General features: G+C 40.0%; 1 protein-coding gene across 2 annotated transcripts in view; it reads left to right on the forward strand.

Moving 5' to 3' along the window:
• Positions 1–16,807, forward strand: part of fbxl17 (F-box and leucine-rich repeat protein 17) — a 229,095-nt gene that overhangs the window by 151,239 nt on the left and 61,049 nt on the right. For both annotated transcript variants that reach the window (XM_034872160.1, XM_034872159.1), the window contains exon 9: positions 4,385–4,461. In XM_034872160.1, coding sequence (XP_034728051.1) covers positions 4,385–4,461 — 77 coding nt within the window. The remainder of the gene's footprint in view (positions 1–4,384; positions 4,462–16,807) is intronic.

Below are 16,807 nucleotides of genomic sequence, written 5' to 3' on the forward strand. Positions count from 1 at the left end.
CTTGTCCCAAATCTTCTCACCGTAGACTCTGTCCAGTTTGCTGTGGATGGACAGTTTGGTAAGGTGCTTGGAGGCACCTTTTTTGTTAAAATGAACTTATTTTAAACCAGTTGACATGTGTTGGACTCAAAATGGCTGTTGCAATTCTATGAGGAACAAGGTGCTGTTTGAATGCACAAATATATCTGTTGATTTCCATAGGTGGATGTTATGCTAACAACACATTTGGTACTGACGGCACTACCCCTTATGCTGGAGTTTTGGTTAATTAGATCATTTTTAAGTGACAGGATACCAGTCAAAAGAGTGCTGCGACACAATAAACGGAAATGGAAAATATCAAACAAAAATGCATACAGTACAAAATGTCCATCTTCAAGAACCATTCACATTTTCTTATTTCAAATTAATTCAATATATAGTTGTATGAGCATGGCAACAAGCTCATAGAAGAGATTACATTTGATCAAACTGTGAGCTAGGATTAATGGATGATCACCAGGCTTTGTCAAGGTTTAACCTCTGGTTGTACAACCAAACACACACACACACACAAAATACAGTCAACGGCGAGTTGTCCTATAGGGGAGCTTTAAGCCCACCATAGACCTCAGCTTTTATTTCTTTTAAATATTGGCCGAGGCTTTACAAGTCCATAAAGTCCATAAAATACCATATTACATTAGACAGACAGAAGGTGATTTTGAAAAGGCTTTGCTAGTTTTGGAGAGTGTTGATGACTCACTAGAGCTCCTTGCTGTAGGGATGAAGGTGAAGAGGAAGCTACGTACAGCCTATCACTGGCTGGGTCTAGCCTTTGGTATAGTACAGATGTGATAAGTCCCTCTGATAATGCCAGTCTACAATTTCCCTTTTTTTACTGAAGAGCTTCTCAGAAAAAAACCTCAATAATGTTATTCAGTGCACATTACATTTGAATAATATAGTAATCTTCATTTTATTGGCATCTTTTAAGGAAGAAGTAGTAATGGGGCCACGTTTTATAGGCTAAACTCTTTTTCATTAGGCTTATACACTATGGAGACAAGGTTGGGCAAAGATGGTCCAAGAGAACATTTTATATATCGGAAATAAAAATGGATGTTACTAAAACATCTGTGCTCAATTTACAGCTCGTCATACCTTCAGGCCTCATGTATATGTAAAGAAGTCCCTGGGAAATGCATAAGTTAATCATAAGATATATTAGTGCTGATGTATTTACCATGATTTCAAAACGACATAATTGAGTTTTTAAAACGTCAAGGAAGGAGCAATTATGCAACAGCAACACAAATTACTGTATTTTTTTTTCTCCTAATGCAATGAAAATATATAGCTGCATATTCATCTCTTTAAATTGTTTATATATGTTTTATGTTGGGACCAACTATTGTTTAAAATAGAATTCAGCCTCTTATCCTTCAGAGTGGATTCAAACAAAGGCAAAACTCTTTGGCAGGCAGCATTAGCTGGCTGGCTAGGAAACCAAATGAAACATAAAATATGTTTTAGGGTTAAGCAAGGTCCAGCTGTGTGGCTCCAGTAATTCAATTTAGATTGAAAATACGTGTATGACCATCTGTTTAACGAAGAGAAATGCCCCGAAAACCCGGACATTCCGGGAAGCAAACCTTGATTTTGTTTGCATGCGACTGTAAGAATGAGATAGAGAGACAGCAGTGACAGTTTTATTGTTCACCTCTAGCTGTTTGTGCCGACAGCACAGTGACAGTGAGCCAAACACATACTGACCCCGGATGGTCCCCTCTCTCCCTTCTGCCTGCCGGTTACACTAATCGCTTAAAAATGCAGTCCCCTAGTTGTCATGGAGACTGTTTTATTATCACTTTATTGGAAAAACTGGCCTTGAGCTGTGTATTAGCTATCTACATAACTATATATAAAATGTTTTCTCTGGACTTTTGTATGCATCTATAATATTTATAAGAGCATATTTCTGCCCTCTGTGGTTGCAGACAACTTGCTTGACTTTCTCACTTCATTCGCTTGTCATCATGATTTCCTCCTCATCTTCTTGCTCATTTTTCAGTTTTTGTTCCAAATCCTCCTAATTAACCTTCCCCTTACAACTTCCCCTTCATTTTTGTCATCTTGTGTGTCTCCTCTTCTCCTCCACTTACCCTCGTTTGACTCCACTTCTCTCTTTCTTTTGTTTCCGGAATCTCCGCTGAGACATCTTCCAATCTACCTTTTCTCCTTTGTTTTTTCTTTCTGCGCCTTATTTCCACTTCTTCATCTCACATTGAATCCCCATCAGTACAATCCTCCACGTTGTCTCTGTCACTTCCTTAGTTCCTCCACCTATCCTATCCATCCCTCATACTTGCATCAGCTGCATTGTCTCTTAGTCACTTAAAACATATAATTCCTCATTCTCCTCCTTATCCTACCGTTCACTGTTTATTCCCCCCTTTTTTTAGCATCACAAGGAGCTTCTCCACCTTGCCACGCTGTTGACTTGCTCTCCACTCTGCATCCTAATGTGCTCCCCTCAAACGTTATCTCCTGGAGCATTGCCTCTATCTAATTGTTCAGTATGCACACCATGTCCAACTAGGGCTTTTGTCACAGGCTCTGTACATTATTGAAAGCAGGCAGATCACTAATTCATGTCAGTGGAGCCTTGTGGGGTTTGAGTGGAGGTGGGTGGGAGCTTGTTGCTTCTTGAATGCCTTTCAAGTGTGGCGTGCCTTAGCCAACACATCTCGCACCTCTGCTCCAGCCTCCCTTGTCTTTTCTGCTGTCTCCTCGGTCCTCTCATTTCATCTCACTCTGACCTTAAAAATGTCCCCTTACTCCTTTTTTTCTACCTTGTTTCCTTTGCTCTTTGTCTCCCATGATGTACCCCTTCTGTCTCTTCAACCCTCGAGCTTTCTAGATTTCTAGATTTAAGATTCCAAAGTGGAGTTTTCTTATCCACATCTCAGAGTGGGCCACAGAGAGAGAAACAGGAAGAAGGGCAGGATTTCATTTGAGGGAGGGAGAAAGAGTGGGGGAAAAAAAAAGTAGGAGGAGAAAACAACAACCTGATAACATGGAGAGGCTTGCAGGTCCACTGCAACAGCAATTTAATAGAAAAGGTGAAATTTGAAGATGCAGCCCAGTGATCTAAAGCAGACAGGCCGATGCACATTTTAACAGCTTTGGCTCCACTCAGAAACAAGAATTTTAGATATATGACGCACATTTTAACTTTTCTCTCACTGGCATCCTTTCTTCTTTAATCCTACAGCGTGATATGTCACACATCAAGTGACATCTATGAATTGTGCCATCTCGAATGAATCTTGAATCAAGAACAAGCAAGCAAGCTTACAAATCTTGCTTTGTCGGAAAGGAAATTTCGCTGTACTGAATTCCCTGCTGATTGGCATGCTATTGTCACTCCTGTTTGCTAGATAGTGAGCATGTGGCATAAAAAAACATCAAAGAAGAGATCTTCAATTCTCAAAGTCCTCACGCATCACGCTTGGCCTAGGGTGAGATAAGCCAGTAGATAGCGAGTGAATATGAGCAATACATTTTAGAAAAACATCAGTTGTCAGTCATATTGCGTGAAAGTGCAGGAGCACAGCACACAGCATAGTTCCCTGTTTCCCTTTGACACGAAGCTCAACGATAGAAGACAGCCCAGCAACACTTTTTTCTACCTCTGCTCTCACATTTAAACTTTACAGAGCTGCAAAGTGTGTGTGCGCGTGTGTGTGTTCTTGTCTTTTTTTTTGTCTCATAAATATTCACGAGAGAACACCAGCATAAAGATCAAAACATTTTATCCTGAAGGTTAATGGGTCAAATGCGTTGATCAAAATGTAGTTGTTGCACATCTCTCTCTCATTAGAGGCATTTAAAGAGAATCATTTGATACAGATTCTCTGATCTTCCCCTTGGCCCTCCCTAGTGTATACTCTCTCTCAACACACACACACACACACACACACACACACACACACACACACACACACACACACTCTCTGTAGGTCCTTTGGGCTCAGTCACTGGGCTGAATGCAGATATCTCTCTTTGAAGTGAGCAAGCTCACTATATATGTGGGTGCACAGAAACACAAACGCATTCTTGCACTGTGGGCTTGCTTCTTTAATCAGATCAGCGGTTCAATTATTGATGTGTGTGTTAAAAATAAGTAGAATATGTTAGCAGAGATGAACCTTCAGCTGTACTGTTTAACCTTTACTGTGGAGTAATAATATGTGTGTGTGTTTGTGTGTGAGACAGAGGGAGTTTACGAGAAATAAGATGTTGTATGCGTGCGTGCATTTCAGTGTTCTTGAGGGAGGTCAAACATTGTCTTCAAGTTTTGCGTCAGGCGCCACTTTAAACTTTTGTTCTCTCTCTGTAGGTGCGTGGAAATCATCGCCAAGGAGGGAAGAAGTCTGAAGGAGCTCTATCTTGTGTCTTGTAAAATCACAGACCACGGTAGGATACTTTCAATCACTGTCCCTTTGTTGCAGCCAACCTCCAACATTATTTTCATAACCGTTATTACCCACAGTCCTGATTCAGAACTCATTTGGTTTTACGACTCACCGCCTTATGAGAACTGCAAACAGTCAAAATGTGATCGCAAAGTTTCATGCAGAAAAACAGTAATGTTCGCTGGATCTCTTTAGTGCAGTTCACAGATGTTCATTGTTGTCTTTACTTTAAGAAGAAATGTTAAGTCTTTAAACAGACACGTTGGTTGGTGACAGCTGCCTTTTTGTGAATTCCTATATTAAATATTCCGACTTAAGTAGCAGTATTTTCTCAGAGCAAAGTATATGACGTATGCGATGAGGATTTCTGTGCGTTGCTTGTGTTTGTGGATTAAATGTGTTTTTCTGACAGGAGACATACAATGTTTTCCTTCCCAGCATACAGACAGGCAGTCTTTTTATATCTGAAGCATCTCCCCTTTTTATTTTCTTTACACCACCCCCCTCCTCTGCTTGATTCCATTCTGCCATATGTTTTGCAGAATATTTAACTCTTTTATCAGCTATATTACAATGCACAGTTGGAGTACTACAGTACTGAAGCATCAGGCATTGTAATGCTGACTAACCCTGCTTGCATGATTTATTTGATTCCTAGTGTGTGTGATTTTGTGCGTGTGTGTGTGTGTGTGTGTGTTTAGTTGTTGCAAAGCCGTTTTGTGTGTAATTTTGTACGAGTGTACCTTGGAGTTCCACAAATGAAAGCTACCACCTGTGTAGCTAGCTATTTTCAAGAGGTACTTAATGTAATACAATCGGAATTATTTCTGTCACACACTCTCTTTCTGATTATCTTTGTAAATCAGAATACCCATTGAGCTCAAATAGACGATGAAACCTGTTTGCTTGAGTTTGATTTTTAAGGTACAGTGGATATAAAAAGTCTACACACCCCTGGTAAAATGGCAGGTTTTTGTGATGTAAAAAAAAGAGACAAATATAAATCATGTCTTAACTTTTTCCACCTTTAATGTGACCTTTAACGTGAACAATTCACTTTAAAAACAAAATGAAATTGTTGAGGGTGGAAAAATAAAAACGTACAATAACCTGGTTGCATAAGTGTGCAACCCCTTAAACTAATACTTTGTCAAAGCACCTTTTGATTTTATTACGGCACTCAGCCTTTTTGGGTAGGAGTCTATTAGCATGGCACATCTAGACGTGGCAATATTTGCCCACTCTTCTTTGCAAAAGTGCTTCAAATCTGTCATATTGCGAGGACATCTCCTGTGCACAGCCCTCTTAAGATCACCCCACAGATGTTCAATTGGATTCCGGTCTGGGCTCTGGGTGGGCCATTCCAAAACCTTAATCTTCTTTTGGTGAAGCCATGCTTTTGTGGATTTGGATGTGGGCTTTGGGTCGTTGTCGTGCTGAAAGGTGAACTTCCTCTTCATCTTCAGCTTTCTAACGAAATCCCGAAGGTTTTGTGCCAAAATTGTCTGGCATTTGGAACTGTTTATAATTCCCTCCACCCTGACTAAGGCTCCGCTTCCAGCTGAAGAAAAACAGCCCCAAAGCATGATGCTGCCACCACCGTGCTTCACTGTGGCTATGGTGTTGTTTGGGTGTTGTTTTTGCGCCAAACATATTTTTGGGGAATTATGGCCAAAAAGTTCAGCCTTGGTTTCATCAGACCATAACACATTTTCCAATGTTTTGGCAAACTTCAGCCAAGCTTGGATGTTTTTCTTTGTAAGAAAAGGCTTCCGTCTTGCCACCCTACCCCAAAGCCCATTCATATGAAGAATACAGGAGATTGTTGTTGCATGTAGCACACAGCCAGTACTTGCCAGAAAATCCTGCAGCTCCTTTAATGTTGCTGTAGGCCTCTTGGACGCCTCCCTGTGCACTTTTCTTCTCGTCTTTTCATCAATTTTGGAGGGACCAGCTCTTGGTAATGGCTCTGTTGTGCCATCTTTTCTCCACTTGTTGGTGACTGTCTTGTCTTGTTGTGTTCCATGGTATATTTAATGCTTTAGAAATTCTTTTGTACCCTTCTCCTGACTAATATCTTCCAAGAATGAGATCCCTCTGATGGTTTGGAAGCTCTCTGCGGACCATGGCTATTGCTCTGAGATGCAACTAAGAAAATGTCAGGAAAGTCCTACGGGAACGGCTGAACTTTATCCGTGATTAATCAGAGTCACTTTAAATGATGGCAGGTGTGAGCATGACTTTGAATGTGATTGGTTAATTCTGAACACAGCCACATCCCCAGTTATAAGGGGGTGTGCACACTTATGCAACCAGGTTATTGTAAGGTTTTTTATTTTTCAACTCGAAGATATCAGTTTTTTTTCAATTGAATTGTTCCCATTATAGGTCACATTAAAGGTGGAGAAAGTGCTGACATGATTTAGCTTTTTCTAATTTTAGACTGGTATTTTAACAGTGGTGTGTAGACTTTTTACATCCACTTATTCAAATAAGTTCCATATACTTTTAACAGCTAGTGTCCTGGCCTGTTTTCCCTTCCTTTATGCTAATCAACATTGTCTGAAGGAATCACCTATTTACAATTGTACCACAGCTCTATAGGATTACAAACTAGCAGGTCTTCTTCTTGTCAGTGCTGTTGATTTTTCTCAAAGCTATCACTGGACGACACAATCTTCTGAACACAGCCACACTGAGAAATACAGAGAGAGTTGTGTGGCGCTGATAGTCTTAATTAGCTTTGTAGCAACTCATTTGGCAACGGCTTGAATGTAACGGACGTTCATTAATGTCAAAAAGTTACACACTAAATCTTTAAGTCGGCTACTGAAGGCGAGTTAATCTTTCTTTTGAAATGATGACGGTAAATAACCTGCTTCTGATTGTTAGGACTTATACCTGCTTTTTTGTGTTGGGTAATATTGCTTTAGTTGCTTGTTTTTTAACCTGCTGTTTTCTGAGTGATAGGCCTATTGAACATTGCACAAAATGACTAGTGAGATAAGAGACAAACAAGTCTTTTACCCGTTAGTCCCCGGGTGTTTTTTTAAGAGCTTAGAGAGCTTAGGCTGCGTCGGGAGCTGTTTTTGTGGTGCCCCGTAAAGCCCATTGAGATATTGCATGTGATGTTGGGATGTTCAGATAAACTTGACTCGTTTGATGCTGTATTATACCCTTTCCACACTGGGGTCCGATGTATGATGTGGGCTTGAAAATGTCTCTTTCATAATCATTATATAGAGACTTGTTTCAGTTGTTTTGCTTGCCCATTTGATGCTAACTCTGTTTCTCTCTTGCTGTCCATTTTGCTTGTTTCAGTTGGGTAATTGTTTAAAAGTCTGAAAACTAGGAGCCAACAAGTCAGCTGGCTTGGCCAGAGGAAGTTTCTAATGTGCAAGCTCTCAACTAGCTTGCCCAGTGAAGAACTCTTGTGGATGCCTGACATTTGGTTTTGGCATATGCTGGCAGTGAGCAACTGTCAAAGAAGGGAATCACGCGATGTCTTGGAATGTGGTATCTGTTTTTTATTACTGGGACCAATAAGATTAATCTGCAAGTCACACCCTTGTTTTTGTCTAAATGGGCTATTGGACAGTTAGCAATTTACATCTTCAGCTATTGGCTATTTTTCTTATGGAGCTTGATTACTCCTCATCTTTTTTACCTCTGTATGCCGCCTGCCCTGAAGTGGTTTTACTAAGTGGTGACAACAGATATTGAAAAAAAGGTTTAATGTGAGGCACTAATATTGATTATGTCACGTGGTCGCCACAGAGTGTAGGCTTAAATGATTACCCTCCAACACAAGCTGCAGTTACAGTGACAATTATCACTTGGCCATTTTGAACCTGAACTTCAACTCACATGTGAGTGTGTGTGAAATGTTATGTGGGTGTGTGTCTGCTGGTGTTTGATTAATGACTCCAAGATCACAATACTACATTAAACCAGGAATGCACCCCCCCCCCCCCCCCCCCCCCCCCCCCCCCCCCCCCCCCCCCCCCCCCCCCCCCCCCCCCCCCCCCCCCCCCCCCCCGCTCCCTATCCTCTCTCTGTGTGTCTCTCTATTCATTTTGACCAAGATGAATTGGTGATATCTGATCTTCTTCCTTTACTAATGACCCCTCAGGCCCCCTTTGGCTGATGATGGGATGTGTGTGTGTACGTGTGTGTGTGTACTTGTGTGTCCTTCCAGAATAAACACGCCTGTTGTAGCTCTGTGTTCTAACAGAATGATTGGTGGATTTCCTGCCTCCTTCTCTGATAAATTAAATAACAGAAATAAGATTTTACATCAGCCAAGCTGGCCCCTGTTTTTTCCGCCCATCTCCTGTGCTAATTATTTTTATTAATGGCCTCTCTGAGTGCATTTGAGATGTCCGCAAGCCTCTTACGTTTGAGTGTTCTGTTTTTTTCCTCCCAGCTTCCTGTGTGATTTTATAGGAGCTTTGAGGACAGACAGACAGAGAGACATAAAGACAGGTTTAGATGACAGAATGAGAGAGCTGGGTAACGTGTAATTTTACTCGCAGCGCAGATGGTTTTAGAGATTATTTTGTGAGGAGGAGGAAACAAATGGAAAAGGCGAGGATGGAGCTTTTTTTGGCGTAATGATCTTACTGAAAGCCCTGTTAGTGCTGTGGGAAAAACACTTCCTAGACCTCTCTCATTTATTATCTTAAAACCTAATCTTAAATTATCTTAATTGATGTTTTGGTTGTATTCAAGGCAGCATTGAGACTTGTCACCTGGATTCTTTAAATCGACACATTTCATGAGATTTATGCATTTCAGTTTTTTGCACTTGTAACAAATGATTGTTGAAGAATAATGGTCACACTGCTGAAAGATTTTGTTAAACTTCCGAAAGCCTTCCCTCTGTTCTTCATTCCACATTCTTTGTGCACATTTCTAACTTTAAAAGTGCAATATGTACTATATTATACATATTGCACTATTATAAATCCAAAAATGACCACAATGTGTCATCAGATGTTAAGCAAACATGCTAAGGTATAACCAAATAACATACCACATCAGCTCCATGTTCAATTAAACTGTAATCTCAGAGACAGTAACTCAAAGTAGGTCCACATTAAACGGTCATTGTGAGCACGCCAATAATAATTATACACTAATAACTATACACAGTGTTATGGTATTGCACATATGGGCACAATAATACTGTTGCAAGCATTAGCATGCAGCTAGCAGACTTTTAAGCTTCTTATGCACGATTTATTCCCCTTAGCCACTTTCACCGCTAACTCCAAAAACCGAGACTTAGCAAAGTACTTTATTTCTGTAGACCCGAACAAGGGTTGGCTGCTCCCTGACGCTTTTATCCAAAGTGACTTACAATTGCTATATGTCACACACCTCTGGAGCTACAAGGGGTTAAGTGTCTTGCTCAGGGACACATTGGTTGGTGTATCGCAGTGAGAATCGAAAGACGCGTCATATCCCATCCCCATCACCACCCAAACAGATGGTTTGTCAAATGGAAATATCAATAGACAGGATGTAGACATAATGCTGATTCCATGTATCGCAATTAGCAGAGGATGGAAGTGTAGATGTGTTCTCGCCCTTTCTCATCAGACACCAGGAGTACTCTGTAATTGTTGGATTCCAAAAGCAGGGAATCCATATGGAATCCATTTAGCATTACCCTCGGACCCAAGGCTATTTGGATAATACAACTCATCTTTTCATAATGGGACCCTCCAGCTGCAGGCCTTTGAGCAATTTCAAGTCCTGACCCTTTGTGTAAGAACCCCTAATCTACAGAGCCCACTTATCACTTACACTTCCAGAGCTGCAAAGACACATTTCAACACATTTAGTGATTATAGATTTGAATGTCCTGTTACAGCAGTTAGCGTAGTACTTGCAGTAGACTGAGTTGGAGATGTTGGGTTCTAACATTATGTTGTTGATTTGTAAAACTCTCATGTGGAATGCTGCTTATCTCTGTCTATCAAATTCTACATTAAAGGAAAAAATGCCTTTCCAATTGTCATTAGATTTAAATAGTTTAAGATAATGTTAGGGAAGTGTTGATTAAAAAAAAAAAGGATACCACGCTTGAACTCATCTTAAAGTCACAGGATGAAACACATTCATTTTTCACTATTTACATAACAAGATAAAAAGTAGGCCCAACTAGCATCCTTATTCCCATAGGCACACAGAATGGCATGGTCTCAGTTTGCTCATCTCCCCATCAGAGATAAAAGTACCCCACTAACATTGGTTTGAAAGCTGATCTGGATGAGAAAGCCTACTCAGCCTCACTCCCAGTGCTAATCAGATCTCTACACCCCCGCTGTCATCCTCATTGAGTGGCCCAAACACAGGTGGTGGTCCATACTGCGTCTTCAACACACCTGGAAAGACAGTACCACCTCCTTGTCTCCTCTTGTGTCTTTTCTTCTGACATGTTTTGCATTCACATACTTCCATTTGTGGGTCTTTACAGTGAGTGTGTACATCTGCGCTTATCCTGTCCTCTTGTAGCCCGCCTGCTTTATCCGGAGACAAAAAGAGAGATATTGGCACCTCCGTTCTTTACATATGGTAATCCGCCTGGTTCACCCGCATGCCTCCCCGCGATCCCTTGCCTTGTCAGTCATGGCCTCCTGTGTACATCTGTGTGAATACAAGATCAAGTGAGACACCTGTGGCAGTCTGTGTGAGTGTGAAAAAGAAGCAGTTTTGGTCGGCTTTTAGAGGTCAGAGCACAGCTGCTATAGAGTTGCAAAGTGTAAGGAATTATTTTAGGCTTCCAGACGGATAGAAGTCAAAGTCCTATTCATTTATGGCATTGACAGGGTTAGCTGAGTGGCGTTTTGAGTCTTAGATGGGCATTAAATTCTCTCGGCTGAATCATCAATAAAAAATATGAGCACTTTTAAACAGAACTCAGTTGTGTACACTGCTAGCAGCAATTGGATGCCAAGCTAAGTTATGCTTTTTTTTTTTAAAACATGTAACTATATTCAGCAATTTAAATAAGTTTTCTTCCAGGTTTCTTGTCAATTTTGTCCTGCATATATGCTGTTTAGTTCCCAATGTGCATCTAGGAACTATTTTGAATTTGCCACAGCTAATATTTATAGCCATCTGCTTTACCAGACAAACTGAAAAAGCAGACACAAAATTGAAATCATTCAAACTAATAGCCATACATAATTTATAGTATAAGTTAAATCCCCCACTTTCTGTTGTGGATCCATGTTGCAGAACATTAAGGACATAATTCATGGGAATTAAAAGTGGGAAATATACTTTCTGAACATACGTCCTCCTACTTTGCATCTGTATTGCACCTTATAAGACTATCTTGACAATGACAGTCCATCTTCCAGATTGTTGTGATTGTGTTGTGTTGTTGTATAAGAAGGACTTAGCTACTCAGATTGTGCATTTCATTATTTCCATCTGTATTTACCGATCTGTCAGCTTGTGAGATTACTGTTGTCATTCAACTTTTAGCACTTTATTCTCTTTTTTGATCACCCCTCCCTAGCTGCCACATAATTAACATGCACATTTTTCACCTCCATTTTTCTTGCCATGAACCCTGTTCCAACACCAAACCCCTTCTTCGCCCTCTCTTTTCCCCTCTCATCCCTCTTTCCATTCATCTTTCAGCTCTCGCTTTCATCTGAGGCGCTTTACTCTAAATGTACTGAACGTTGATAGATGGGGCTTCCCCGCCGCCTTGAGCGGAACCTCAAGAATGAAGTATGGCTGTATGTGTGCGTCTTTACTGATGTGTGCTTATTTGTGGGACTCAGTGCCTGTTTACATGCCTTTGTGTGAGCTCGTGTGTACTTAAACAGCTTTTCCTTGCCGCTGGGGACATTTTGATACACACTCACTCCCCAGAGTGTCACAATATTTTTTACAAGGTGAGGTTACTTTGCATAAAAGCATCTGAAACAGCACAGTAACAATCTTACCGACTATGAAAATGACATGTGATTGTTATGCTCCCATACACAGTATGATGAGTCCATAAGGGTGTACTGAAGGCTCAAGAGTTATTGTGCTAGCTTTTAACCTTAAGCCAGTATTCAGTTTTTATTATTCTGCAATATTTATGGGATTGATGCACATGTCGAACCATTCAGCATGGGATCCGTTTCTGGTTGCATCGCATGGTGCCATTTTTAAAATGTCACATAGTATCGGAATCACTGCGATAAAGAATGAGAGGATCACTTATCATTCACATGCGGCATGATCAAACCTCATGGTGTTATAGTAACGATGTAAGAGACTGCAGCTTTGATGCGCCGGCTGTTCTCATACGTCAACTTCTACCTCTTTCTGTCTTCTCTCTTCTGTTCTTTTTTCTGTGATCAAAGTTTTTTTTATGTTTTTATATTCAGAAAACGTGTCTTCTTTGTTTTTCACATCTCTATTTCTCTGTAAAACATCTGTGTGTTTTCCCTCCATCTTGTTTGTTTAGTTATTCACTGCCTACAGTCGAAGTGCTGTAAAACATAATGTGATGTAAACATAGATAGTGTAATAGCTTGTTTGCTCCTCTCTGTCTGGCATTCAGTAGTTAAATAATGTAACTCTTAAAGCAGTCGATTAAAATGCACGGGGCAGCACAGCAGATTTATGTGCGCTGCAAAATGGGAGTAAGTCTATAGACAATCTTTGTCTCTCTGTATCCCCATTGGGTGGATGTGTGTGTGTGTGTGTGTGTGTGTGTGTGTGTGTTTGTGATGAGTAAGGGCAAGGTTATGGTTTTCTTGGTTTGCAGTTTAGCATTGGTGGGGTTGTTAGTGTTCATAGATGCTAGTATACAGTAGGGTTTTTAAAGCCGAGTAATTCTTTTAATACCTTGGTGTTTGGAAATTGCAGAGACAGTTTTACTCAAACCTATTATGTTTGTTTGAATCCATCTTAGGGACCACCAACAAAACCAAAAATACATACATCTATAATTATGTTGAAAGGAAATTCATAGAACAGTAAAACTATTTCTAATACATGTATTTATAAATTGGGAATATATAATATGCATAACGCATTTTTTTTAAAGTAAGTGCTGTAGTACAACTTGCAGGAGACAAGTTATATTTAAGGTAAGTTTGGAGACACTACCTTATTTAATCAATAAATTAATATTTCCCCTAAGCATTGGCGGCTGCTATTAGAGACCGATCTTATTTCTGCAGTTTGGAGTACGGCTCGTTTTGATGAAAATAAGTTTGTAGCTTGTTGTTAACCTTATTACTTTGGAAAAGATGAAAGTAATTTGTGATTTAATATCATTTCGCTAAAGAGTAATTGATCCCGGAAGTTTGAATCTGTGAATATCTTTCTAACTTTGCTTACATTTCTAAAACCGAGAGGTTTAGTTTTTTTTCCAGCTGACCCCAGGGGGATCCATAGCTTATAAAGTTCAACATATTTTCGGTTTAAAGCTTTGACATCTTTGATCCTGGAGAGGTAAAACCTGGCACTTTAAATGTGTATGTGTAAATGTGAGTGTAACCATCAGAACACAACTTGACAGGAGAACTACCCAGGCACAATCCACCTGACATCGATTCCATTAAGCGTAAAACAATGAAACCGGAGGAAGCCAAGCCCAAAGGCCGACTCCCATGACCCTTTCTCATATCACGCCAAGACCCTAAAATCAATGGAGCAGTAGTACACAAAAATGGCACCTACTAGGAAAATTCATAAGCTGTGCGTTTTCTCCTCGAGGGGTAGGAGAGATGGTGGGACGGAGAGAGTAACAAACTGTATGTTGCGGAGTGCTACTGGACATGGTGAGGGCAAAGGCTCGTAAAGTGGGTTATTATCTCCGCGAATCAATGAGAGCACCTGAGCCACGGGGGAAACAACCAGCATTACATCAAGCTCAGAGCTGGACCTCAGTACTCCTGCAAGACCACCTGGATGCTGAAGCATAGGGGTTAATATTTGCTCTGTGTTAATAAGGGCTCCAACTAACAGTTAATATTATTATCAATTAATCTACCTTTTTGTTACTTGATTAATCAAACAATTCTTGATTCTATGAATAATGCCTTTAAATGTCTTGTTTTAGCCAACGTATAGTCCAGATGACAAAGATATTTAAATTACAATGATATAAAGCCGAGAAACAAACTAAATACTGTAATTGCCAATCAGTTGACTAATGGTATAGTTTATAAAAATGTACAGTGGCTGGCTTAAGTTTATACACCCATGCAAAAGTTGATTAAGAGGAATGAAAAACATCTTTTGGAAATTGATCTTAATGCCTTAGTTAAAAAAGAAATTAGGAAAATCCAACCTTTTAAGGACACTCATTTTCTTTGTGAATGAATAATATATTGTAAATAAATAAACATTCTTCCTTAAAATACAGGGGGCATAAGTATACACACCCCTATATTAAATTCCAATAGAAGCAGGTAGATTTTTATTTTTAAAGGCCAGTTATTTCATGGATCAGGATACTATGACTCCTGATAAAGTTCCCTTGGCCTTTTAAATGAAAATTACCCCCACACATCATCACATACCCTTCACTATGCATAGAGATAGGCATTGGGAACTTTCCGTAAGATCATCTCTCAATGCAAATCAAACCAGCTATTAAGCTAACCAAAATAACACCATGCCTATCTCTAGGTATGGTGAAGGGTATGTGATAAAGTGGGGGGGGGGGGCGCTATTTTAATTCCAAAGGCCAAGGGAACTTTATCAGGGTGCATAGTATCCTGATCCATGAAATAACTGGCCTTTAAAAAAAAAATTGCCTGCCTCTATGGGATTTTAACATAAGGGTGTGTATAATGTATTTTATGGAAGAACATTTATTTGTTTACAACACATTATTCATTCACAAAGTAAATTGGTCCTTAAAGGTTTGGATGTTCCTACATTTTTTAAATTAAGGCATTAAGATCAGTTTCCGAAAGATGTTTTTTCATTGCTCTTTTAGCATGGGTGGGTGAACTTACGCAAGCCATGTATTTGAATTTAACTAAATGCATACAGTGCAGTACAAAAAACACATGTATTTCCTTTAATGCAAATCAATGTTAGAATTAATCTTGTCTTTAAAGTACCATATTTAAAAATGCAACAAGTGAAACCGAAAAACCAAAGTAAAGAACGTTCGTCTCAGAATAAAAAAACGTTTGCCTTTGGCTTAAGCCATGGAAACTGGAAAGCAGCCAAGCGGGATGACGGTTTTCCCACCAGTTGTAAGTTTGGAAAGTTCATTAGATTATATTCAGGAAAATTGAGAGGGTGACAGGTAAGAAGGGAGCGGAAACGGCTTGAGCGGCTGGATTGAACCTTCACCGAGGGAAGGCATTTATCTGGATGACCGCTGTTGAAGTGTATAAGCAGTCTTCCATAGGGTTCCAATCTACGGCTTCTTCATAGTGTGTGTCGTTGACTTTATAAGACGAGATTTCCATTTCCTTACATCAGCCTGTGGTGGTATTTGCAGATTGGGTAGCAGCGCAAAAGAGGCTGAAATTGAATTAGTTTCCATATATTGTCCTCTCCTCCTCTTTCTCCAGCTAAGTCCTGTGGTCTATCCACTGTTTGCCTTATGGGGGAGAAAAGTGAGGGGGGCTTAAGCTGTGAAGGCTGGGGCTTATGCTGTCTACCATCTTACTGGTCACACACAAACACACTCATATACTAATTCTCTCTCTCTCTCCCTCTTTAACTCACTAAAACACACACACACACACACACACACACACACACACACACACACACACACACACACACACACCCTTGCTTCAGGCATTACAACCAGGCAAGTCCCGTTTGCATTTACACACACAGACACAAAGTCGATCACACAGTCAGTACACACATATTATAGATGCACTTTTGAGCTCATGGTAATATCTTCCTTCACTCACACTATCACATCTCAGCATGCATACTTTGCCGTAACTTTTGAAAGAAAAAGAATGCTTAAGCCACTGCTATTTTAGGCTTAAGTCCATGGAGAAGAAGGATTGAGACGACTTGGGTTTGTGTGTTTATAAACAGATTTAAATGGAAATGTGTGTCTCTGTGTACACAGATGTATGTATGCCTATGTACAAAGGTGTGTGTGTGTATTTACAAAGGATCTTATCATGTATCTATAAGCTGCTGGATGTCAATAATGTTTCATTTCTAGATATAGGTAGCAGCGATAGGTAGATAGATAGATAGATATAGATAGATTATTCATCCCAAAGGAAGGTTTAGGCATCCAATAGCTTAGACAACCATAACACTACAAACACATGCACACATATCTCAATAGGCCAAATGTGTGTTCATGAAACTTTGCTATAAAAGGT

The sequence above is a fragment of the Etheostoma cragini genome, chromosome 5 (genome assembly GCF_013103735.1).
Source record: "Etheostoma cragini isolate CJK2018 chromosome 5, CSU_Ecrag_1.0, whole genome shotgun sequence".
In the NCBI taxonomy this organism is placed as follows: domain Eukaryota; kingdom Metazoa; phylum Chordata; class Actinopteri; order Perciformes; family Percidae; genus Etheostoma; species Etheostoma cragini.